At 46.1% G+C, this 26,897-nt stretch overlaps 1 protein-coding gene across 5 annotated transcripts in view; it reads right to left on the reverse strand.

Annotated features, from left to right (window-relative positions):
- LOC119176497 (A.superbus venom factor 1) overlaps window positions 1-26,897 on the reverse strand; it is a 267,863-nt gene that overhangs the window by 73,098 nt on the left and 167,868 nt on the right. For all 5 annotated transcript variants that reach the window (XM_075877793.1, XM_075877790.1, XM_075877791.1 and 2 more), the window contains 2 exons: window positions 25,570-25,735; window positions 23,972-24,200 (listed from right to left, as the gene is read on the reverse strand). In XM_075877793.1, coding sequence (XP_075733908.1) covers window positions 23,972-24,200; window positions 25,570-25,735 — 395 coding nt within the window. The remainder of the gene's footprint in view (window positions 1-23,971; window positions 24,201-25,569; window positions 25,736-26,897) is intronic.

A 26,897-nucleotide genomic window follows, 5' to 3' on the forward strand; every position in this document is an offset into this window, starting at 1 on the left:
GAAAAAAATATTTCAGGTCAATCTGTTTCTCATGCAATGTCACAAATCTTCGATAACTAACCAGTTCAAAACGACTTGCACACACTAAACAGCGCCTTAAATGGCCATTTAACCACCCCATGTTCAAATACGAGGAGTTGGTTTTCTCTCCCTCTTCGCTACTCTTCCCACATGTGATGCAACCACCTCACTCCTTAGTTTTTCAAAGTACGTGAAACGAGCACTAAGCGCTAGACATATCAGGATTTCGTGCTTCTCGGTTACACGCTGTCATCGCCGTTTGCGCAGTTGTGAACACACAAAATGATGTGTGATTGGTTGATCGTGCACAATTTTCATGCGAAACAAGGAAGAACGGATGAGCGGCTGCATGTCGAAGCAGTTCAGCAGACATATTTCGCGCATATGGACCAATCAAGAGCATGTACACTATCAACGTCATGAAAACTACTGTCTGCGTCACAGAAGTGTGCAAGAAGGACAAGAAACATCAGGAGAGAACATTGCGCTCATTTTTTTTGTAATATAAGAGCCTATTGAGTGGCCCTTTAACACGGAAAACAATACTGAAACATTTTTCTGCATAGCCGGAGAGACCTACGTTCTGAGGGGAATTTAATACGGCTTCCCAGTGATCGCTAAGGTGATAGTCACTCACATATGCCATCGAGGGTGAATTCACGTGCGTCTTGTTAATACTTGATTTGGCAGTATAAGCAGTAAAAAGCTTTCGAATCTATCCAGCACGTAAACAAAATCACTCTGCCAACTATTACTTGATGCGAATGCTTTTTATTCAACCAGTTGCCAGTTGCAGAAATTTTAAACGAGCACGATAAGCAAGGGGAGGGGTATTAAACGAACAATTTTTCGCAACCGCCTCCTCACCGACTTGTTCGCTTTCATTTCACGAACAAGCCGGCATTCGCGTCTCTTCTGCGTGCTATGTGATCTCATCACGCAGTCAGATAAGGAGAAACTGATGATTTGATCGTTATGTGAGGTTTAATGTCCCAAAACCACCGTATGGTCATGACTCATGAAAAACGCCGTAGTGGAGGGCTTTGGAAATTTAGACCTCTTGGGGTTCTTTAACGTACACCTAAATATAAGCATACGGGCCTACAGCATTTCCGCCTCCATCGGAAATGCAGCCTCCACAGCAAGGAGTCAATGCCGCGACCTATGAGTCAGCAGCCGAGTACCTTAGCCAGTAGACCACAGTGGTGGGGCCGGTAAGGAGAACCTGCCTGAGTGGGCAGTGCTATTAATTCTCACACCAAACAAAGAAACAAAAAATGTTCTTCATACAGGGAGAGCCTATAGACGAGAGCACGTCTATCTCCAACCCAGGCGCCTTCGGCAGTATACCCTCGCTCCCAGATACAGCATAATTTGTTTTGCAACTGCCAAGGCGCGCCTCGATAGCATGGAATGCAGTGGCTCTGGGAGTTTAAAATGCGAAAAAGCGCCTGTTCACGCTGAGCCTGCTTATAAAATGTCTTCTAGGTACCACTGCGCTGTCATCTGATGCTACAACAACCAGCGCAACAGGAACAGATTGCTGAGCACTGCCTGTGAAGTTGTCACAAAACGAGCGCTCAAAAAGGGCGCGCCGCCAAAGTATCGTGATGAAGCGCCAGAGTGACGCCACGAGGTCAACGATACAAAAAATGAAAATGAAAACAAACATCCAAAGACCCCCGGGCGCCCCCCTCTCCCCTCGGAAGCGTGGCTTCGCCGACGAACCTCCTCACCCCACATCGGCGGCCGAGCAAGCACTCGAAATTTCTAGAAGGAAAGAGGCGTGGTAATGCCGGGTTGAGTGATCCGACGCGGACGGCCCTCGTATCCTCTCGACCATTCCCCCAGCCTTCGCTGCGCATCGCGCCGACGAAATGATGAGAACCTTCTGGAATCTCGCGTGGAAGGTATTGGAAGGTATTTAATCGAGCCGCCGAGATGAGAGATCAGAAGAAGACGGAAGTTAGCGCCAGAGCGCGTAGGGATTCCGCCGTGTAGTCGGCGAAGGTTTTGTCCGTGGAGACAAAGCAGGAGAAGAAGATGATTTCCACCTGAGGGGTGACGACTCGAGCTACAGGCAAGAGTGTGTGTTTACCGCTATCGAGCGAAGACGCGTGGCAACAGCTGCGTGTGTGAAGCCGACGTGTTTCCGGCGAAGAAGTTTGAAGCTTGGAGAGCGGCCAATTGAAGACGCGAGGTTTCCTGGAAGAGAAACTTCGGCGAGGTTTCCTGGAAGAGAAACTTCAGGGGCAGCGGAACGACAACAACGCTGGACTTTGAGTGAGTGATTCTCGGAAGAGTATCATCTACACTTTTGTTCCAAGAACTTTGGACTGAATAGGTTTTCTATCTCTTTAGTCTTTAAGTGTCTTGGTTGTTCAATGCATGCGACTGCATTGTAGTGCGTATTGTTGTCAGTGTCCGTTGTTTCGAGTGTGGCTGATTGTACTGTGTGGTACGTTGTTTGGTGGGTGACATATTGTATTGAACTATTGTAGAGTGTGCATACTTGTGTATTGTTTTTGATCTGCCATTATTGAGAATATAATTTTTATTTTGTTTATCAACTCTCGGCTCTGACTTGTTCTTTGGGCCACAGCCGGCGTCCGCTGGCACGCCAAAAAGGACCACTTCTAAATTGTCCTCACTTTCGTGGTGCGGTTCGGGGGGCCGATACTTCGGCCCTTGGAATTAGCCCGGAGATCGCCTCCCTAATTAACGGGACCTGTGTGACAGAAATTCACAGCGCATCGCGGGAAGCGTGCCGGTGTGGTGTTTTGCGATTGCACAGATTCTCGTCCACAACGAAAAACGCCGTCTTCCACCGCCTTATGATATAATCGCAGTCAGCAGCAAAAACTACGAGCCCTGTGAAGTGTACCAGTAAGTAAACTTATTGTGTTTATTCAAGCGTGACTCCAGCTGTTTTACAGCAGGGATTGGCGTGCAGTATGCCTGTAGTATGCGGTACAAAAATAATGCCGTACTCTTTTGCAGTCCACATGTCAATAATAGGACATACGTATTACGACCCACGCGTGGATGCACACACCACGCATGTTTAATACAACTGTAACGGCCTCTACCTCTCTCTCTCTCTCTCTCTCTCTCTCTCTCTATATATATATATATATATATATATATATATATATATATATATATATATATATATATATATATATATATATATATATATATATAATATCGTGATGCCAGGAGATGTGAACGGCGCAGAAAGCATGGATTCGACTCGATCGAACTGTGACATGCTTTTACTGTCACAAGGCGAATCTACATGAGCTTTCGGCTGGCGTCACCGTAGCATTTTAAAATCTTGTTTTGGCTGGCACTTTTGCACCACGTGTGGGTTCCGAGAGCCCGTGACAGGACTGCAATCGATACACCCGCGACGAATGAGCCGAACTTGGAGCCAGATTCTAGCGCTTCGTTTACGCCGGCTTACAGTACAAATCTGCCTTGTCACAGCCAAGGCACGCGGCCATTCGACTGAGTCAAAAGCAACGCTTTTCGCTGTTCGCGTTTCTTTCAGTCGGATAGTACGTACTTGATGAAGTTGCTTCCGCAGTCTGCAATGCACGTGCTACAGACATTCTGGACTGTCGAGGAAGGTGTCTTCAACGTTTCACACGAAATCAGCACAAAATTCCACCAAAGTAACAGCACGAAACATGCTTACAGCCAGCCTCGGGTTATCAAGTTTCGCGTTTGATTTGCAGAGCGTCTGCTCGCTTGGCAGTTGAGAGTGTTGCTTCACCGCACTTGCAACAGATGGTGCCACGCGCTTTTTAGTATGGCAGCAAGTACTAAGATTGCTGTGTTCTGTTGTATAGTTGTGCTGTTAAAAAATTGTGGGTTCTCGTTCATGCTTGCGCTTGCAGTTATGTAAACTTAATTCTATCAGATCCCGATGCCGTCATAATTTGATGACTATGCGTTATAGTGCCCCAATTCTGTGATGCTTTATTCAGAACAGCTTGCCACCAGTCTGGTGCTGGTCCATACTATTGTTCTTGAAACTAAAGCAAAATAACTTCTTTATCCCGGAGGATCTCACTAATGTATAAAAGTTCAAAGCGACAACCTTTCAAGCTCCTGATATACAGAAGCAGGTTAGCTTTTTTTGTTCCAAGACATCTGAACAGGGATGAATTCCACAGTGACATGCCCAACACATTGAATGATTGTATCCGAAACTCGGAATGTTAGATTACAGTAGTACAGAACCTACATACAACTCACAAGTATCACTGTGGCCTTGTTGCTTAAATCAGGGGGATCAGAGGGGTACTGTCCCCCCATGGGACCGTTAGGGGGGACAACTAGTGCAAATGTCCCCCCCCCTTAAAATTCATCTTTCAAATGTCGTGCTTGAATTTCATGACATTCAAGAATAGTGTGCACTGCGTAAAACCATCGGTGAAAGCTGAAACTTTTCCACTGAACAATTATGAAGTGTTAAAGTGATAGCTGCTTGTCGTTGCGAGAAGGACTGGAAAAGAATGCGCTTTCTGCAATATTACGGGCTACTTCTGACAAGTGTAAATGTTTATTATGCTGAGCTTCAAAATGCAAATGAAAGAATCTTTGATCATCTGTCGTTATTTAGGTTTATGATTGCTTGAGCGCCATTCTCAATGAAGTGTAAACGCGACCACTCGAATGTCATCGTGCATTATTCAAGGTATCACGGGTGAACTTAAGAAAAAAATTAAGAAGTTTCATTTTCATTTGATTTCGTTTCATCTCATTTTTGTGCGTAAATAGTGGGGGGGCAATTTATAATAAGATTACATGATAGGGAATGAAACTGAATTTAAATAGATGTGTCTTTATACGTTATCACACACAAAAAAGTACTGGCATTTTACGTTTTGTTGTTTCACATGAATGACATGCCTTTAGCTATAATAGATCTTATCATTACAAGTTTCACTGAGAAATTAGCTGTGCCATGCATCGTGCGCTTATATAATAGGCTGCTCATGCTCATTTTTACAGCTTCAATTGAAAGCATGAGTTTAGTTTAATATAATCAAAAATAAAATACTTTCATAAAAACAAAACGGCCACAATGACAGGATGCGGTTCCCTCGTCGTAATTTTTCTTGATTTATGCCATTGAAGCTGCCTGCAGAGCACGAAGTAACTCCACTGTGAATCAGAATTCTGGCCTGGACACTGTATTTGGTAAGAAGGTCACACAGATTTAAGAAGTGAACTCGTTGCTGCTGATAATAATAATATTAATGATAATAATAATAATAATAATAATGTATACGTGGACAATACTATAACAAACACTTTTTTCAAACGTGTAGGTACGGCATGCCAAAAAAAATGAACCATGACGAATCTTCGTTAGCATCGTATCGCTATTATAGCCCGCTACCGAAAATTCGTCGAACGAGATGCGTTGCTGCATGGTTGCAAAAGAGGATGTAAGATGAGGATTATTTGTCCGAAGTGCAGGGACATTTAAATAGGAAATATGTTGGGGGGTTTCATGTCCAAAAATAATGATACGATTATGCGGGACGCCATAGTGGAGGGCTCCAGTAGTCAGGTGTTCTTTAACGTGCATTTGATTCTAAGTAGGGGGGCCTCCATCGAAATGCGGCCGCCACGGGACCGAATTCCGGCCGCGAAATTTGGTCCACATAACCACTGGACCTACGTGGCAAGTGGAAGGACATTGTATTGCGATAGCAAGTATATGCACTCTCGGCTGGATTTTGCCGACAGCGTCACAATCACTCACCCCGTATATATATATATATATATATATATATATATATATATATATATATATATATATATATATATATATATATATATATATATATATATATATATATATATATTATGACGACTCGGTTGTAGCGAGGTTTATTGGCCGTGAACTCGGGAACGAACAAGCGCAACGGACCCGACAAAGAAGCGCTCGTGCCAAGCCGATGATGATTGTCAGCCAGAACATATGATGATGATTGACTGCTGTTCAGATGAGGATGAAGCGCATAATAGATGCCTACACTGATTCCCCCCCCGTGGAAGCGGCCAGCCTGGCCGCTGCGGGCGGGTAGTCAAGGTGACGAGGAACATCGTGTGAAAAGCTTCATGCGGGAAACGTGTACAATTTCGGTGCTGCGGTAACGGCGGTCAGTTGGCACGACAAGAGGCGTCACACGATAGTTGACAGGTGAAGTCTGCTCTAAAACAACATATGGGCCGATGAATCGAGGCTGGAACTTGTCGCAGAGACCAGGTGTGCGAATTGGTGTCAATAGCAGCACCTCGTCACCCGGTCGGAATGATACCACACGATGAGAGGTGTCGTAGACGGCCTTTCTTGCTTGTTGCGTAGCTTCCGTGTTCATACGAGCGCGCTGGCGGCACTGGGCAAGACGAGAAATATATTCTTCGCAAGAAGATGGTGATGTAGGGCCATTGCTGGTGAAGAAGGAAACATCGATAAAGAAAGTAGGTGAACGTCCGTAAACGAGATAAAATGGTGAGTAGCCTGTTGTGCGCTGAACAGCGGTGTTGTAGGCGAAAGTGAGGAACGGTAGAAGTTTATCCCAGTTTCTGTGATCCGGCTGAATGTATACGGCGATCATGTCGGCAAGGGTTCGATGAAATCTCTCGGTCAGACCATTTGTTTGAGGATGGTAACTAGACGCCATCTTGTGTGTGGTACCAGAAACGCGAAGAACTTCACCTAAAAGCTGTGATAAGAACACCTTTCCACGGTCACTCAGAAGTACACGAGGTGCACCATGACGTAGTATTATGGCCTGAAGGACGAAGTCAGCAACTTCCGATGCTGAACCAGTAGCTACTGAAGTTGTCTCGGCGTAGCGTGTCATATGGTCTACGGCGGTGACTATCCATCTATTTCTAGCACCAGTAACAGGAAGGGGTCCATAAAGATCGACACCGACGACCTCGAAAGGTGTTGTAGGGCACGTCATTGGCTGTAACTGACCAGCTGTGGGAGATGTCGGAAGTTGGCGAAGTTGGCATGGAGAGCAGGAACCCACGTACTTTGCCACGCTGGTAGAAATCCCAGGCCAATAAAAGCGGCTTCGAATGCGGTCGTAGGTTTTTTGAAAGCCTAGGTGGCCAGCAGTCAAATCGTCATGAAAGGCGTTAAGTACATGATGTTGAAGAGCACGTGGCAGAACAGGTACCCAGCGTGTGCCGTCAGGATGATATATGTGACGATACAGCACACCGTCCTGAAACTTGAAGTGCTCGAGTTGTCGACGAAGGCGTGCATTGGGTGGACGCGTAGCTCCTGAAAGGTGGTCTATAATGCGCCGACAATAAGGGTCAGCCTGCTGGTGAGAACTGAAGGGTTGTTCATCGTCGATTGGCGGTTGGTACAGCGAGGCGAGCAAGGCAACAGAAGTGGGAGTCACGTCCGCACTGGTGTCGTTGGAGGTGGCAGCTGGAGTGTCGAACGACGCTGTAGGTAGTGGGCAACGAGAAAGAGCGTCGGCGTCTTGATGTTTTTTGCCCGATTTATAAATAATCTCAAACTGATACTCCTGTAGGCGTAAAATCCAACGACCCAAGCGTCCGGACAAGTTCTTCATTGTAGAAAGCCAGCATAAGGCGTGGTGGTCCGTTACGATGGTGAATTGACGGCCGTACAGATAAGGACGGAACTTTTGTATGGACCAAACCACAGCGAGGCACTCCTGCTCAGTGATGGTATAGTTTTTTTCGGTAGAAGTTAGCACTCGGCTAGCATATGCGATGACCCTTTCCCGTCCAGAGTTATCGCGTTGGAGGAGAACAGCACCTATACCGCAGCCGCTGGCGTCGGTATGCAGGAGTGTTGGGGCGGTGTCATCAAAATGGCAGAGTACAGGCTCTGACGTCAAAGCTTTCTTCAATAGGTGAAACGCCGACTGACATTCCTCGGACCACACAAAGGGTGCATTAGATGCAAGTAGTTTGTGAAGTGGCGCAGCTATTGAAGCGAAATTTTGTATGAAGCGACGAAAATATGATGCGAGGCCAAGAAAACTTCGCAAATCCTTAAGTCTTGTGGGGCATGGAAATCGAAGGACGGCAGCGATCTTTTCGGGGTCAGGGCGAATACCGTCCTTGCTGACGACATGACCGAGAACCTTGATGAATTTGGTGGCGAAACGGCACTTCTTAGTGTTGAGCTGCAGACCCGCACCGGCGAGGCATGTTAGGACGTCATCCAAGCGGCTCAGGTGCTGAGAAAACGTTGATGAAAAGATGATAATGTCATCAAGGTAGCAGAGACACGTCTTCCATTTCAGACCACGCAGGACGGTGTCGATCATGCGTTCAAACGTCGCGGGCGCATTGCAGAGCCCGAAAGGCATCACGTTAAATTCGTATAGGCCATCCGGGGTTGCAAATGCCGTTTTTTCTTTGTCGTCATCGTGCATGGGAATTTGCCAATATCCCGAACGCAAATCAAGGCTTGAAAAGTATTCGGCGCCTTGCAGTGAATCAAGGGCGTCGTCGATGCGTGGCATGGGGTATACGTCCTTGCGTGTGATGTTGTTAAGTGCCCGGTAATCAACGCAAAAGCGCACGGAGCCATCTTTTTTCCGTACCAAAACAACAGGGGATGACCAAGGGCTAGTTGATGGACGTATTATTTCTCGTTGGAGCATGTCAGCGACGTTTTCCTCGATGATTTTTCGCTCAGCGAGAGACACGCGGTACGGGCGGCGATGTACAATAGATGTTCCCTCCGTCTGAATGCGATGCGCTGCAGTGGTAGTTCGGCCCAACGTTGAGGAGCAGGTGTCGAAAGAATCGGCGTGTTTCGTTAATAACGCAAGCAACTGCTGCGCCTGCATAGCTGTTAAGTCATCACTGATAAGAGCTGTGAAGGGAGAGGATGAGGCAGGCTTACTCATAGAACGGTCGTTGGTAGAGGCCGGGTTAAGTGGCGTGACGCTGACAGGCTCAGCATCCACAACACAGGCTACTGCAGTGCCCTCTGGCAGGAGAACTTTCTCTGGCGTTTCATTCGTAGCAATGACGAGCGCGGAGCCATGGTGAAAGCGTACGACACCTGATGCAAGGGCTATGCCTTTTGCGACGCAAGTCGACGAAGGGGACACCAAGACGTCACCGTGGTCGATGTCCTTAGAGATCAGGGTCACAATTCGTTCTTGGTGTGGCGGTAGTTCGAGATCTTCGCGAGCGAACAGGCGTAGAGGCTTGTAGACGCCTTCGTCGAACATGGAGTCCGTATTAGTTAGGTGCAGAATCCGTTCACCACAACATATAGCGGCTGAAGAAGAAGATAGGAAGTCCCACCCTAGAATTAGCTGGTGAGAGCACCGGGTAAGCACAGTGAACTCGATGTAATGCAAAATGTCATCAATAAACACACGAGCAGTACAAAGAGCAAAAGGGCGGATAGCGTTCCCCTGGGCTTCGACTAGATTGGGTCCATTATAAGGTGTCATTACTTTCTTCAGGCGTTTGCACAAATCATACCTAATCACAGAAACTGTAGCACCGGTGTCCACCAAAGCGTCCACGAGAACTCCTTCCACCATAACAGAAACCATGTTGAACGGGCGTGCTGGAGGAATATGAGTCCTACTGTTACATGCAGTTTCTCCTCCGAAAACTGCATCATTTAGTTTTCCGACCGGTTATCAGTAGTAAACGAGGCTGGCCGCAGAGGAGAGGAGGAGCGACGGAAGGGCGAAGGTGATCGGCGTCGGCTTGAACGGTAAAGTGCCAACCACTGGCACGCGTATGCTTGCGCCTACGCGTCAAAAGCGTCTAGTCGCGCCTGTGGAGGAAAAGGGCGTGCAACTACTGGCACGCGTCGACCACGTTGACGCCCACGCGTCCAAGGCCGATGCGCAATGTTGCTTGATCTTTTGGCTTGGAACTGTCCAAGTTCAGCACAGAACGGCACGTTCTCAACTGGAGCGGGAATGTATGTTTCAGAGGATATGAGAACACGTTAACAAGTTGATAGTGCTTCAACCACCACAGTTTAGACTATTTTAGAGGTAATTGACATTTCAGTGCCCAAAGTAACTACAGCGGTAGCACCAGAAATCAACATCGGTGCGTGTGCCGCTCCCGCGAATGAACATTCGCGTCTAGCATACTGTACGGCTATCATAGGCGTGTGCAGGGCTCTCCTTAAGGGGGGGGGGGGCAAAAGTTTGTCCCAGTGCCCCTCCCCAGGGCTGACTTAGCACCCCCTCCCTATTATGTTAATATATGGAATTGACATTGAGCTCCCCCCCCCCTCCTCTCTGCGGTGGATGAGGCGTGGCTGCCTTCCTGATCAGGTTTACAAACCACCGGGTTTCTAGACCTGCACTACCAAAGTTACTAACAATATCTTGTATATGCTGGTACCTTCAGTATATTTACACAACATATTTTATATCAGTCAACTTAATAATCACGCCTGCAACTTCATGATCTGAGAGATTTAAGTCAGTCATAAGACTACAATTGAGGCCAGAGTAGCAGGCTTTCGGTTGATGTGTGTGTTCGAAATATCCTCTAATGCAACAAAGCACACCCGGTTCTTATTGACACAAGAGATATTGGTCATAAGATAGGAACCAAATACTGCGTAGAATGCCTTCGGGCATTTTCCATAGCTGAAATGTGCTCTAATGCAACTAACTGTGCCTGACACTTCATGATGTGACAGATATTGGTCAGAATATTTCAACTGAACCTTGCACTGGAAGACTTCTGGACGTTGTCTTTAGTCAAAGTATTCTCTAAAACGACAGACGACACCCAACTGTTCATGAAGTGACAGATATCGGTCATAATATTAGAACTGAAACCTCAATACAAGACTTCTGGACGTTGTCTTTAGTCAAAGTATTCTCTAGAACGACAGATGACACCCAACTGTTCATGAAGTGACAGATATCGGTCATAATATTAGAACTGAAACCTCAATACAAGACTTCTGAACGTTGTCTTTAGTCAAAGTATTCTCTAGAACGACAGACGACACCCAACTGTTCATGAAGTGACAGATATCGGTCATAATATTAGAACTGAAAGCTCAATACAAGACTTCTGGACGTTGTCTTTAGTCAAAGTATTCTCTAGAACGACAGACGACACCCAACTGTTCATGAAGTGACAGATATCGGTCATAATATTAGAATTGAAACCTTAATACAAGACTTCTAGACGTTGTCTTTAGTCAAAGTATTCTCTAAAACGACAAACGACACCCAATTGTTCATGAAGTCACAGATATCGGTCATAATTATAGAACTGAAACCTGTAAGGAAGACTTCTGAATGTTATCTTTAGTCAAAGTATTCTCTAAAACGACAAACGACACCGAACTGTTCATGAAGTCACAGATATCAGTCATAATATTGGAACGGAACCCTGTATGGAAGACTTCTGGACGTTCTCTTTAGTCAAATTATTCTCTAAAATGACAAACCGCACCCAACTGTTCATAAAGTCAATGTTATCAGTCATAATATTGGAAGTGAACCCTGTATAGAAGGCTTTTGAACGTTGTCTGCAGCCGAAATGGCCTGCAGCCAAAATGAACGTTGTCTGCAGCCGAAACAACGCACACCGTACTCTTCATGATGTGACGAATTTAGGTCATGAGGCTGTAATTGTGCCCTGTTCAGAGGGCTTTGAATGATAAGCGTATTGGAAATATCCTGTCATGCAAGAAACCGCATCTGGCTCTTAATGATACAACAGATACTGTCATAAGAATGGAACCAAGCACTACGTAGAATGCCTCTGGGCATTTTTTGTAGTCAAAATATGCTCTAATGCAACTAACTGTACTTGAAGTTTTCATAATAAGACAGATATTGGCCATAGGGCTGCAACTGAACCTTGTAGGAAAGACTTCTGGATGTTGTCTGTAGTTAAAGTATTCTCTAAAACGACAAACCGCGTCTAACTCTTCATGAAGTCACAGATATCAGTCATAATACTGGAACTGAACCCTGCATGGAAAGCAGCCAAAATGTTCTCCAATGCAATAAATATACCCGACACATCACGATGCAACAGATATTAGCGACTAGATTGGAACCGAGCACAGCGTTGAACACTTTCGGATGGTATATTTATTTATTTTCAAATACAGCTGCTCACTGTGAGGCTACTGCAAAAGTGGCATACATATATACAAAATGAAAGAATATAAACAGTAATATCACATTAAGTGTGCCAAGGTAAACAAATATCACTACCCTTGAGTGCACCCCTGTAATAAATGAGAGAAATAGGACATTATTATAATACAAGTGCCTCCAAAAAGTCAGACACACTGGGATTAGGAATCAAACCAAGTAGATCAATCCAGTGTTTGATAACTTTATTTGAACGTGTTAGAGAACTCTACAAATGACTTCTAAGCTGGGTGGTGATTGCGGATCAGTGCTGTGTTGAAGACTTCAGCACTTTGCTGGTAGTTTAAATATCCTTTAACATCTACAAAATGCATCTGACACTTCTTGATGAGACAGACATTGGTTTTGAGATTACAGCCAAGCACTGTGGCTTTAGCATGTCATTAATTGTCAAAATACACTATAATGCAATAAAGCATGCCAAAAATTTTTGATGGGACAGATACTGATCAAAGGATTGCACCAGAGCACCGTACAGAAGTTTTGGCAAGTTTTCCAACAGAACTACACAGAATATGCTTAAGTGAATGCGTATATATAATCCAAGTTAATGCATATACTAAAAAACCGAACAGAAATGAAGGACTCCTTGGAAACACATACAAATATTCAATGTTCAGAACCATCGAATATATTGAGCTCATTACAGTCTGGAGGCACAGATAAATACAAGCACAGCTCTGAAAGGACTCATAAGTCCCATGAGGTACTTTTTGCATTTCTTCTACACAAAGTGCAGTACCATACTAGTGTACCTTCATTCATTCTGTGCATACATGTGGTGATCTTCTCTTCCCACAATCGTGTCATCGAACAGCTGATTTCAAATCAGGTGCTTCTCACAAGGTTTTCAGTTATCTGTCCAGCTGTAAACAGATCGCGCGTTATGTTATAGTAAACTGTAAAATGACGGAGAAGCGCCATTGTATGCCTATAGCTATGAGTATCAGAATGAACTACAAATTAAGAATGTGTGTGTTAGAATGCCTCCAAACAATGTATGTGCTACTGAGCGTAGCACAGAAGCAGAAGAAGCGAGAAGTGAAATAGCAGGCAATACCAGCAGCACTTAATCATGCAACTTTCTTTTTCGATCACCACGGCGACGCACGCTCGAGTTTCTGTCTTGTACGTGAATGGAAATGAGACCGCTGACAGCCCAGTGTGTCAGCGTCGCTGGTACCCGACACGAAGTTGCATCTCACTGCTACCAACCAGCGCACGCTTATGATTAGCTTGGCAACACACAAAAACGATTAGCACCGAAGCCAACGAATGTTTCCGCGTCATACAATTCGCGAATACACTTATATAAGTACGTACGTTTTCACATCACGGAAATGTGTTGGCTAGTGCGAGGTTCGCTTTCAGCGATGATGAATATTGATGTTGAAAACAAACACAAACACAGTGCAGATAAAAACTCCTCCGCATGACCTACGCGATATTTCGGTCGTCATATATGGTGGCTATGTTGCGACGGAAACTACCGTAGAGTTTTTTTCAGCCGATGTGCCTCGCATGTGCTGGTTCATACGAACTAGATGGTAGAGGCCTGCGCTGGATGCAGATGACACCGATCTGAATTGCCTCCGCGGTAGGCGAGGGCTCACGCTCAAACCTTCGAACCTCCGAAGTATGTTCGCACTCGTTTTTAGCACAGAAAGTCACAGATGAAAGCACAAGAACACCGACATGCTCCTTTCGCTCGGCCGACGATCGCACAGGGGTCCGGCGCTAGCATAGCCGGCCGGCATTCGCTGGATTTGTCGGCGTCGCTCGAACTCGGCACGAAACCGCGTCACGCTGGTAGCACTCGCAGTCGTTCGTCGTTTCGTTGTCGTTCTAGATTACGAAGCGGTCATTCAGGAACGTTAGGAGTAGTTTTCATGCTTGCTTTCAGCACTCGGCTGTGCCTTCGAAGCGGCGGCCATTAGGCACAGCATTCGGAGTCATCGCGGCCTCTGGTTGGTTGGCGCGCGGCCTCTGGTTGGTTGGCGCCGCTGTACGCGTGGTGACGTAGCGTACGCGAGGCGAAATATCAAGCCCGGCTTGATCCCTCGCGCCTGCTCGCGTATTCCCCTCCGAAGCCGACGCCGAGAGGCGCATTTGACGCTTTTGACGCGTAGGCGCGAGCGAACGCGTGCCAGTGGTTGGCACTTAAGTGTTCCGCGTCTCAGTCGACGCGGGCGGAGATGGAGACCGCTGCTGTCCAGATGAATAACGCCGAGCGTAAGAATCCCCTCTGGAAAAGTCCCGTTCACGCATGTCGTACCCGCGACGCTCGTCCTGCTGGCGCTTGCGGCAGAAGCGCGATATATGGCCACGATATCCACAGTAAAAGCATGTTGGGCGAGACGGGCGCCAAGGCGGGTAGTAGAGGGCGTTCGGCACACCGGGAGATAGCGCACTCAAGTGGACTGACGGAGGGTCGGGTGGGATTGGCCGGAAGTGGGCCGGTGGTGCAGCAGCAACCGGCGTGAATGATGGCAGCGGTGAAGTAGAGTTTACGTTGCGAGGAGGCGCGGCCGCAACTTGCGCGTACGTTGGAGAGCTAGACGGAGGTGGCTGGACGTAGGCTGGACCGGTGAATGATGTTAGTTCCTCCCTTACGATGTCACGGAGGGCCATGCTTGAAGGCTGTTTGACAGATGGAGAAGGTTGTGAGATGCCCATTGATTGAAGTTCTTCTCGTATGATCTCCCGTATCATGTCACGCAGGTCCCGGTCTGCGGTACGGTGTTCACTATTGCCCGACTGAAGGCGAACAGAATCAAGTTCGTCGAGACGCTGACACGTAGAGACGACGTCCGTGACAGTAGAAGGATTCTGGGCAACAAGGGCATTGTAGGCAATGCTTCCGATGCCCTTCAGGATGTGGCGCAGTTTGTCTGACTCGGACATCGAAGAATTGACGCGCCGGCAAAGCGCAAGGACATCCTCGATATAAGATGTGTATGACTCGCCGGGATGTTGTTGGCGAGTATCTAGGGCCCTCCTCGCTAGAGCGGATCGAACGGCTGGCGTGCCGAATACTTGGCGAAGCTGCTGCTTGAAGGCAGGCCAGTCGGTGAGGTCGATCTCATGGTTCAAGAACCATGTCTTGGCAACGCCCGTGAGATAAAGTGATACTCGGCGGAGCTTGTTAGAGTCGTCCCAGTGATTAGTTGCGCTTACCCGCTCGTAGTTATCGAGCCAGTCCTCCACATCTTCGCCGCGGAGACCAGCGAAGATCGGAGGGTCACGCTGGTGGTTTACGATGTAAAGAGGAGGGGCTTGCGGCGCAGTGACGGCTTGCGGCGCAGAGACGGGAGCCGAAAGGGCATCCACCCATTCACTCTGAGACATGTTGGCGGACTGAGGGTCCAAGCGGCGGCCTGAACGGAGCTCCAGCGAGTAGGCGTTGTAAGTAGAGGTACTGGGAACGTCAATCCACCTCCACCACGTATGACGACTCGGTTGTAGCGAGGTTTATTGGCCGTGAACTCGGGAACGAACAAGCACAACGGACCCGACAAAGAAGCGCTCGTGCCAAGCCGATGATGATTGTCAGCCAGAACATATGATGATGATTGACTGCTGTTCAGATGAGGATGAAGCGCATAATAGATGCCTACAATATATATATATATATATATATATATATATATATATATATATATATATATATATATATATATATATTTATTTATTTATTTATTTATTTATTTATTTATTGAAAACTCAAGAAAAAAAAATCCTGAAACAGACTCCGCGAAGGGCACCTCGGTGAATGTTCACACGGAAAGCTATTTATATCTACCACTTACCGCTGTTGGCGGGCATCTCGGCGGGGGTAGGGTGAGGGGGCTATCGTGTTTTCAGCATTATCAGCAAGGTGCTGCATAAAGCGCGCGGCGGCTCTCATTTTTCACGCGTACTTTGGCCCGCGGAAAGGAGGGGAGTGGAGTGGACGATCTCTCGTGCGCCCTTATTTCCCGGAGGGGAGGATGATACACCTTGGCTGGCGTTGCGCTTGCACTGGAACGACTTTGCTGGAGTCACAGGGTGCACAAAGGTCACTTGAATCGTTGCACAGACTCCGTTTGCGAAACGGGCGTGCTTTTCAGACACAGCAAAGTAACAAATGAGACGCTTATTTGCATTCATCTGTACCAGTGAGTACGTTTCGTGCGTCATTTGTGCGTGAGAAACGCAGGGCACGTTTCGATCTGCTTGCCATTCTGTGCGTGATCTTCCAATTTGTTGCTATCGCGTTCATTGCTTCGCTTTTGTGGCCAAGCTGTTGCTTTTCTTGTTAAGCCTATACTCTGTGCTCACTTTCGAATGTGCACACGCTTGGACACGTTGTGCGCCAGAATAAGGCGCTCAGACTGTGCACTTGTTAGGCGAAAATGGTGTAAGCTAATCGCGCCTGGAGCAAGGCATCACTTATAGGTACTTATATCATCATTTGATAACTTACGGTGCTTAAAGAAAGGCCGCTTGGGTAGGTGCATGAAACTTCGGTTCTATTCAAGTGGGGTCCACTTTTTGGTATATTTTCCGACGAATATTATTACTTGAAAGAGCGAAATTGACGAGGACAGGAACGGACACAGAAACACAGGACAGTGGTTCTTCGTTCCTTCCTTCCTCGTCAATTTCGCGCATCCAAGTTTCAGGATTATGAACTAACTAGCCAAGAAACGCATTTCTTTAAGCTATATTTCAGACAAATGTTTTCCGTTTGAGCAAAAGAACTAAATACACAACAATCTGACAACCTCTAAGGTAATGCTGCGCACCTGAGGATTTCAGCGTTGGTAATGGCAATAGCGAATAAGTTTAAAGAAAACCACACTTCGACACTTCATTTGCCAGGGTTTTTTTTTTGTTTTAATGACTGATGCCTTGTGCTATTGCGCCTTCGCTTTCCCAGCACATGTTTCGCATCATATGCTGACATGAATTACTGGTTTATTTGCTTAGAATAACCATCCTACACTCATGAACCATTAAAATACGAGCAAGTCCAAGCGGACTCAAACACGTTTTATGAGCGAAGCTCCTTAGGCTCTCACAATGTCCGACCATTTTCGTCGAGGCTCGCCACCGTCACTAGTCGAAGTGCTGGAGCAAAACATCTGTGCGTAGTAACGTCTACAGAGCGTACATAGTGCGCATATGGTTTCGAAGTAAAAATTAGTTATATAATTTTCATTCCGTCAATGGAGCTGCGTTCTATTATCAACAATCACTTCGTGGGTCTATAGATTTTTTTATTGGTATGCCTAATATCACATGCTTTTTTTTTCACGCTTTGAGCCTGACCCAAACAATCTCTTGTAAACGGTTAATTTCTGCTGTGACATTATGCTGTCCCGTTATTACTTGAGAATACTGTTCCACTTCGCAATGTATTCTTGTTTCGTTTGTCCAGGAGTATAACTTAAGCAGCCTATAGTACAGAATTTCTACAGTGTCTAGAACAGGCGCTTCACGCTGTATCATTCAAATATATTAGATTGATTGATGGCGAAGGTATGACATCAATATCCCAAGTTTTTGAAACACCTACTACATCTTACGAAGGGGACGCCCGAACGTTCTTGCTTCCACCATATTTACTCAATTCCTACGCACATCGTTTTCCGGGAAACACAGATGCGTAAGACTTGGTTACAAACCGAAACTTCCCCATCGCTACCCATCGTCATCGCCATTACGTAGTGTGACCGATCATTTGTCACTGGTGATCATTGTAGCACGTTTTTTAGACGCTTTCTGCGTCACTGAAGGCATTTTTAACCGGTATCGTACTTTCAATGTGCGTTGTGCGATCTCCCCGCCATCTCGTCTAGGTGTAGATGCAGCAGCCACGAAGACGCGATGTGTCTGCCACGAGAAGACCTTTAATAGTAAAGCTATTGTGTATGCGGAAAAAAACAAAAATGGGAGTGAACCCCGTCATTTTGACGCATCGGAGACTGGAGTTGGCCACAAGCGAAAACCGAAAACAGTCGATCTTCTAGAGCAAGTCTTCAGGCAAAGGCCGCCCTGTTCTGCAACCAGGTACATTTCCAGATCTTGAAGGTGAGCTGGCGAACGAAAATGTTTGCCCAATTGGTTGGTTCGTGGAAAACGCATGCACATTAGAAGCGGGGCGTACAGATCCTTTCACTTCCTTTCCTTCACCCTATAGAATAATGGGTTTGAGTTAAAATCACGGCTTGCGGTTTTTTATTTTTCCGTCATGTAAATTGCGTGCGCGCTAGAATCGGGCAAATGCGCTAAATATTGTGGTCAGAGATATAATACATGTATAACTGCATTACAAGGTAGTTGTTGCAAGTTTTCTACACAAGTAGAAAACTTGCAACAACTACCTCAGCAAGTCGGCAAGATAAAAATATTGCCGAGAAATTGGAAGCACGCAGTGATCTGGCTTCTTTCATGCGCTATTAAGGGCCTGTGGTGTTCTTACATGCTGCCTGTTTGTGCTGATGTTATGCATGCCAACTGCGCCATTAGGACGCTTAGCACAACACCGGGTGTCAACAAGAGGGTTGTTCTTACTACATTTTGATCAGTTGTTTTGCAGAGTAAAGAGAAGCCGCCGTTGTCATTCTCCACGGCCAAGTGCAGTTACAAAAGGGTTATGTAAATGAACCATGAGAGTAGCTGACAGGACTCAAAGAATAAACAAGAGGAAAAAGAGACAAGCTATCAAAATTTGAAATACACGTACAGGTGCGTCAACCTAAGGGACAAGGAAAAAGAAACTTGAAATATTTTGTAACACGCATAGCTGATTCAGTGTAGAAGATTATATATACGTGTATGTATTTTTCTAACATATTATCTGTACCACCCCCCTTACATAATGCCCCTCGAGGGCTCCGTGAAGTACTGTAAATATATATATATATATATATATATATATATATATATATATATATATATATATATATATATATATATATATATGAGGTATGAAGCGATGGTTGGTAGAAGCAGAGAAGGAAGAAGTGAGCTTATGGAATAAACATGGCGTATGAGCCAGGCCACGTCTCCCATTCATCATAGCGTCACACGAGTCGACAGGATGAAGACCTGGCGGCCACTTCATCAACCGGCCACCATCTTCGAACGTCTCAGCAAGACGCAGTGACCGAACGTGCACCACAAAAGTACATCCCAACTCTACACCAAGACCAGCATCATGACAGCACCATCAGACGACCTTGACATCCCCAAGTACACCGGATCAGCGGACAACGGACCCGTACAGGACTGGTTCAACCTATTCGAGCTCCACGCTGCCGCTGCATCCTGGTCGGAACGGGAGATGATCATCAACTTCACTGACTACATCTCCGGTGAGGCATTTAAGTTTTACCTCACCCCTATCTTTGAAAATGACGAATAATGGCAAAAAATCAAAGAGGAGATGATTACCCGTTTTAACGACTACGACCAAGACCTGCTCAATGCCAACCATCTAGAGACAACCGCACACTATCGTCAATTCCTTAAGCAGTCCTCAACCATTCGAAAGCCCAGCGCGAATCGACAACTGCCTCAAGACGAAGTGGCACATGAGTTTACTTACAGAAGGGCATGCGTATATTGGGAAAAACATAACCGTCAAGCGCGCCTCCCTTCTGCGCGAAAGTCATCGCTTCAGCATATGACCCGAGACGTTGCTCAACCACCTGACGCCCTTCACTCTTCGTCTCGCATACGTGGTCCACCACCTGGGTTTTCGTCACGCGGTTCTTCAAGCGTTCCTAGCGCTCACCACTTGCCTTGTAAGGACGCCGTATTCATGGTAGATGACCTGGCGCATCTGAAAAATACCCTGTCAAGCCATTCTTCTTCCGTACGGTTTCATGCATCACTGTCCGGCGCACACATCCTCGAGAGTCTAAACAAAACAGAAGGCTCAGACAAATCGAACGTCGCACACTACTAGGCGCAAGAACTACTCGCAGCGAACAGCGAAAAACAAGCCCCTGAAGAGCTTCGTGTCATTTTTACGGCACCGCAGACTTGCCAAAATCTGCAGTTCAAACCTAGTAATGCCATGTCACCTGTGGTGCACACATGCAGAGCTCACCAATTCATGAATCGAAGAAATTCAGAAGTGCATGATACATCAAACCTCGTACACAGTTGTCTTTCGGAAGCACCCGCAATGAACCCCATCACCGAAGCCTCTGAAGAGCATGCTAGCGATGATGACGCATTACCAACTATGCCCGACAAGCAAGACACCAGTTCACCATTCATCAGCTGTCTACAGGACGCGTCAAACATCGGAGGAAATGAATGCCCCATCCTGGAACGGGTGCCACTACAGCCATTTCCTGAGCAGCCTCAGCAAAGCAAGCAAAGCCCAGTTCACAAACTTATGCTACAACGAGAGAGACTGTAACAAGGGTATCGACGAACGCAAAATTCAACGGAAGTGCACTCACCAATTGAAAAACATCAGAAAATAAGATCTCGAAACCAAAGACCAATTCAAGACGTCAGACACTTTCGCAAAAAGAAAAGTCACCAGAGACACTCCCTGCCTCAGCTATTACACCGACTGCACCACCACAGAAAACGCCGAGAAAGACGCGGAAGCACTGCTTGCACACCGCAAGCACTCAGGCACTTCGTCACAGTCTGTCAAAAAGCACAAAAGCAACAAGCACCGGGATTGCACCATTCACGACAAAAAATACAACCCCGACGACATCCGAGCTGCCGATGCAACAAATGAGTTCCATCCTTGCTCAGTCCCCAGAGGAGTTCAAGCAGAATTGTCAGTATCCATGTGTAGCCCGCTCTGTCCGGAACGCAACAGTCAAGCTCGTCCACCAGAGTCGTCATAAAAATCACCAGACTGCTCCCTCGGCCTTGAAGATTCAGTGTGAGATTGTGGAACTCCGTCGGGACTTGATACTGCAAATTTGGACATTGTCTGGTAATTGGCTTCTTCAATTTTTTGTAGGTTATAAACAGCGCCATTTTTCGGGGGGAGGAAGAATCGTGAAGTATGAAGCGATGGTTGGTAGAAGCAGAGAAGGAAGAAGCGAGCTCATGGAATAAACATGGCGTATGAGCCAGGCCACGTCTCCCATTCATCATAGCGTCATATATATATATATATATATATATATATATATATATATATATATATATATATATATATATATATATATATATATATATATATATATATATATACGAAATACATTGAGGTATCGGGGTCGCTTATAAAGGTAACTACTACAATGCAGTCAGAGATGCCACCCATTCCTGGGCCAGCTGTACTATTCTGCCTCGTCTTTCTCTGCTTCGCCTTGGATATCCGCGCACCCAACCTCAGTGCATGTCGTTCTTTGTCGTCCCATTTGGCCATGACCGCGGCCTCAAATGCTTCTGCTGGGTGGCAGTGGCTGAATCACGGTTGTTGGTGCCAGCCACGCTGCACCTCTGCTTGGAGATCTGCCTGTGTGTTTTCTGACGAGTGGAACTGGCTTTGTTGTCAAATTCATCCATACTGCAACGTCTTCTGAAAATTTATAGACGACAGTTCTGGCCAGCGGCTCTGACAGCATCGCCATGGTTGCAAAATCCCGGAAGGGTTGCTTTTATTTAGCGACATTCCGGAAAACATGGCAGCAAATTGTTTGTTCGGTGACGCAACGTGGAGCACCCAACGAGGCCACCTGCACATTTTGAACCGAGTTGACAGACGTTTTCGTATGCGATTAGAGATTTCCGTGGAGCCAGGTTTCCACACTCAGCTACGGCGTGTCCTGTGCTTTTGCAGAGTTGTCACTGTGGAGATGCCTGCCGTTCGCTAGCCACCAATTCTTGAAGAGTGCGGCGTACAGGCAGAAAATCATTGTCGGAAGCCATTACAATAGGATGAGGCTTGTGCTGCGTTCTCTCAGACTTCTCACAGACCTTGGTGGCTTATGAAATTTCGAATCTTAGCAAGTTGTTAAGGCACTTATATTAGGCCAATGAATGCATCGAATGTAGACCCTCTTCCATCTGGTCAGAGAGGATGTTGGCAGAATTCGTGGACAGGCATGTCTCATGTGGTAGCACGTCCAGTACGATGTATAAGCCGGTGCCTTCAAAGTCTCAAGTGATGGCGAGCTCGGAGAAAGGCTTTCCCATCAATATGGATGTCAAACCCTCTCGGCCATAGGAATGAATATTTTGGCGTCGGATACCGAGGCAGAGGCACATTAGGGCTTTAGTTCGGTGTTTTTACTAGACCCACTTGCGCAGCTGTTTGCCGTTGAGCTGCAGCGCGCAGTGGAAACCCCGAGGTGGAGCTCCTTTTGAGCTCCGTCCTCGTTGGAGGTCGAGTTGAACTCGCTGGTGGGACAGGGAATCCGGCTGAAAGCGGCAATCAGGCCGCACTTCATTCTGTTCAAGAATGCTGCCTCACGCATTTGTACCTCTGCTACGCCGCTGCACCGGCCCAAAGGCGGCCTACGGCCACGGACCATTTCTGCGGCTCCGTCCAGGCCTCGCGCGCTCCTATAGCATGGTGAAGGTCACAACCCAACCGTCCGAGTCGTTCTAGAACCAGTATAATGGAACCCATAATATCGCGCACCTCCGCGCAATCAAGGCGTTACGCTCAGAGTGGAGAGAGAGTACACCGCAGTGGCGCGGCGCTATCCAATGATCTGCACGTGGAGCCAGGGGCGGTGTTGGTGAAGTAGGAGGTGTTCGTTGTGTTTATGGTAGTGGTTTGTTTGTCAGAGGTAGCTTGTACAGCCTCCCAAGGCTGCTGAGGTGTCTCTACATAGAGGGTGTCACGACAAGAAGCGTGGACAGCATTCTCGGGCAATATGAGGCCGCAGGCTGTCTTGATGGCGTCGGGGTACACAAAAAAAGTTATACTGGTGTTCCGTGGATGTTCACCCATTAGAAGAGTCTTGGGCACCGGATTCATGTCACGGAAAGCGTACGCTACGTTCCCGAACGGCAGGAGCTGGTGTGCCTTCTCCAACAAAAGTGGTAGCAAGGTTCGTGTCAGATCGTACCCTGTAACCACCAAAGAGCCATTGACGCCGCCTGTGGATAATTAGTCGGGTAGCTGCAGAAGCGTTCGCGTCGTCATGGAGCTCCTGATTGATGGAACATAAACGGCGTGCTGTTGACGACCCGTGAGGACACGTGGCTTGAGCTTCAAGGTTCGGGTGTCGTTGTAGGTTGCGCCATTGCGATGCAATCAGGCAGAGGTGGCACCCGTTCCTGATTGGTTTGTTGGATCTTAGAAGAGTGGCTCAACCAACTATGAGGGGTCGGCCATGAATTCGTGTGGCAGTGTGATTTCGGGAAAAAAAGAGGAGGGGGGGGGGCGGCCTCCAAAGACATTTTTTTTCAGGTTAACAAAAAATTATGTGTGGCAGACCGGCTGTCCTATTCTGCTTGGTCTTTTTCTGCTTCACCTCAGATCCCCACGAGTCCAAACTCAGTGTCGTTTTTTTTGTCGTCATACTACATACAGTATATTCGCAGCACACAATTTAATGTTCAATGACTAGCCCTATATTGTTATATGTGCCCAAGACTACATATCAGGTGGCACGGCTGGCCTTACCAAAAGAAAAAGGCTATGAATCTGCTTGCCCACTCCGTGCCTTATTCTCTAAGTTCTGGCAAATTATTCTAGCTAAACAGATGCGCGGAACCAGGCCACGAACGATGCAAACGTTGGAAACCATATAGCGAACCTTACTTACCTCTACCTGCTTGTGACCATAGTTGTAGACAGTAGCCGGGATGTTGATTTGCTCATTCTTGACTACGGAGTAAGGTACATTCACTTCGACATAGAACTTCTTCATTGCTAAAATTTCGAGAGGGTTGGTCGCGCAGACACCACCACTGGGTGACACGCTCACAGCATTCACCTCCCATGTGGTTATCGATGACGGCAATGAGGCTGGGATTTCAGCCCTGCCGTTGGTCCTGCACCAAAGCACAGACAACCAGTGGCTTTAAAAATCACGCATGTGAATCGGGCAACCTTTATGTAATTTCGCACTGCCTTCCGAGCATTTATTTGTATATATTACCAGCAGACTAAGCTCGATAAAGTTGAGTTGCCTACTGAGAATTCCTGATAGCAACACAAAATAGACAAGTTTTTTTTTGGTGGCGGTAGATTACATTTCACAGTGGCAAAAGATTGCTTTTTCCACGAGAACATGCTTGGTAAGTATGCACTTTCACGCTTGGTAATGAGAAAACGCGGCCCCCAAAAAGCCGGCCCCCCAAAACCACGAAGTTTTTGCGCTAACTCGCAGTGACATCGTAGACCTTGGCGGTGTTAGAAGGGCCTACTTATTCTAATTGACATGAATGAAGTATATCATTCTCTAAGGGTGTCATGTAGTAAATATGCCAAGCTTCAGCAAGTTTCGTTCATCCAATGTCACCAATGTACCAAAAAACGAAGAATTCTAAGTAGACACATTCACATTTATAGACAGAAATTTCCGTGCCAAATTAAAAAAATGGTATATGAACCTTTCTTTAATCTCTTAGTAAATCTGTAATGCTGACAATGACGACGGTAGAGTGCTCTAGAAATATTTTATTTGTCTAAATTCGTGTGTACTATTCGAGAAATTGGGGGTTACGTATTCAGGAATTTTCTGTGGAACGCTTTTTAGGCAGCATGCAGCAATCAGAGCTAGGCATCTGCTGCTATTGTTCTTCTGACAGGCTCCTTAGTTAGGTGATTATCAGCAGGTAAAAAAATTACCAACAATTTTAACAATAATAATTGTATAGTAATTAAAGTATAATCGATATATATAGGGTTGAGGAGATTATAAAAGCAAACTCGAGGTGTTGCTTTCACATTTATTATGATATTGCATAACTTCGTACACAGCTAGCCACCCGAAGTATATATGCACTTCGAGTGCTCAGGAATCAACGTGGAAAGAATGGGTCCTGCCACCAGCAAACTAGAGAATGCCTCTTCTATGCGAATTCGGGCAAGAGACTGGCGTCCCATAAATCACATACTGCGCGAGCTGTTTGCAGCTATTTTCCCCTTTCATCGTTCTCACCGTCTTTCATCCATTTTCACTTTGAGCTTTACTCATTGATTTCCCCATTCTTTCGAATGAACCAGTGTGATGAAGTTTACTTATTCACTTGTAATTTCGCTTAAGCGTTTCCTGATATTGACATGCAATCCACCACCATTTCTTTGAGCCCTATTCATATGCATTAGTTTAGACCAGATCGATGAGGCAGCGCGAGTTTTTCTAAGGGTGCAAGCCTTCCTGTATGCACTTGTTATCTGTGGTCTGTGGTAACTCACCCAATTTCAGTACTGTGGAACAGCCAAGTGTCGGGAAAACCCTCGCGGACTGGCGTGTCATCCACTGATAGCTCATCAGTGAACTCATGGGGCCGCCATATATCATAATTTGCATCTTCTCCAACAACAGACGATTCATACAAATTAAAGATGAATCTGGGGGCAACTGGAATGCATAGATCATGATAATGTTGTTGAAAACTTGGACTCACGTCACAGCACGCGCAGACGTAATTGGCGTCCTTGCTTTTCATAACGCTCTGCATAAAAATAGTTGAAAGAAAACTATTTTGCTCTTTTTTGTCAGTGGTTTTAACAGGGTGCAGCCACAGAATGTGGAATTGTTTCGAAAACCATATAAAGAAATTCTGAGCGACTTTTTATTGTTTTCAATGGGTGTGATCTATACTAGCATCGACTGTTGCTGAACGCCACTAGTGGAAATAGCAGCGGTGCCATAGCAAAAAGATCTCTTATACATTCCAGAAAGAATTAGTGTCCTACGCTCACTGGTACACCACATAAAAATGGTTGCGAACCAACATTGGACACCTGCGCTTCTACTTCCTCTCAGTGGGCTGTATTTTGCTCACACTGGTAAAGGTTAAAGGAAGACAAAACTGTCGTGAAACAATCGAAGTTATACGTAGAGTACTGCGTCACGGTAATACACGAAATTACGCCCATATGCGGTATAACTGGCAATAAATAGAGAGTGAACGGTCCGCTGCAGAAGCAACAGAACAAAGAATCACATAAAAAGTCTGTAAATGATCAATTAGGATTGTGTAAACCTGAAATTATACCCTTCTGGCATTTAATATTAGTGCCTTTTTAGGAACACTGTAACAAGTTAACAGTAGCACATTGCGCTGTTGCAGTTTTAGTCTTGGTCGTGTTTCAGCGTGTTCAATTGTACCTTCCTTATGGCATGTCTTACAGTCTCTTTCTTGTTTTAGGACAACCATCTCTATTCACAGAGTATCCATTACCCAGCTATTCAATGTCTTGTTTTCTTTTGATCTTTCATGTAGCCAATTTTACGCTAATGTTTGATGCTGGTAAACAAACTTTTACTGCATTAGTTGATTTCCCATATTAGATAATTTATAAACGTTCAAAAATATTTGGAATGGTATAGCGAACACTTTACGTATTGCAATTTGCCGTCTCTTGTTTTGTATCTTGTAACTGGAACTGGGAGGGCGTAAATGGCGATGTGAAGTGATTGGTCGGTTTATTGCTGAAAACTAGTGGTGCTAAATCTTTACAAGCGTCTATGCTTCACTTTGTAATTCCATGGTTGATCACTGGCCACACAGACCCTT

Source organism: Rhipicephalus microplus, chromosome X (genome assembly GCF_043290135.1).
Source record: "Rhipicephalus microplus isolate Deutch F79 chromosome X, USDA_Rmic, whole genome shotgun sequence".
Classification (NCBI taxonomy): domain Eukaryota; kingdom Metazoa; phylum Arthropoda; class Arachnida; order Ixodida; family Ixodidae; genus Rhipicephalus; species Rhipicephalus microplus.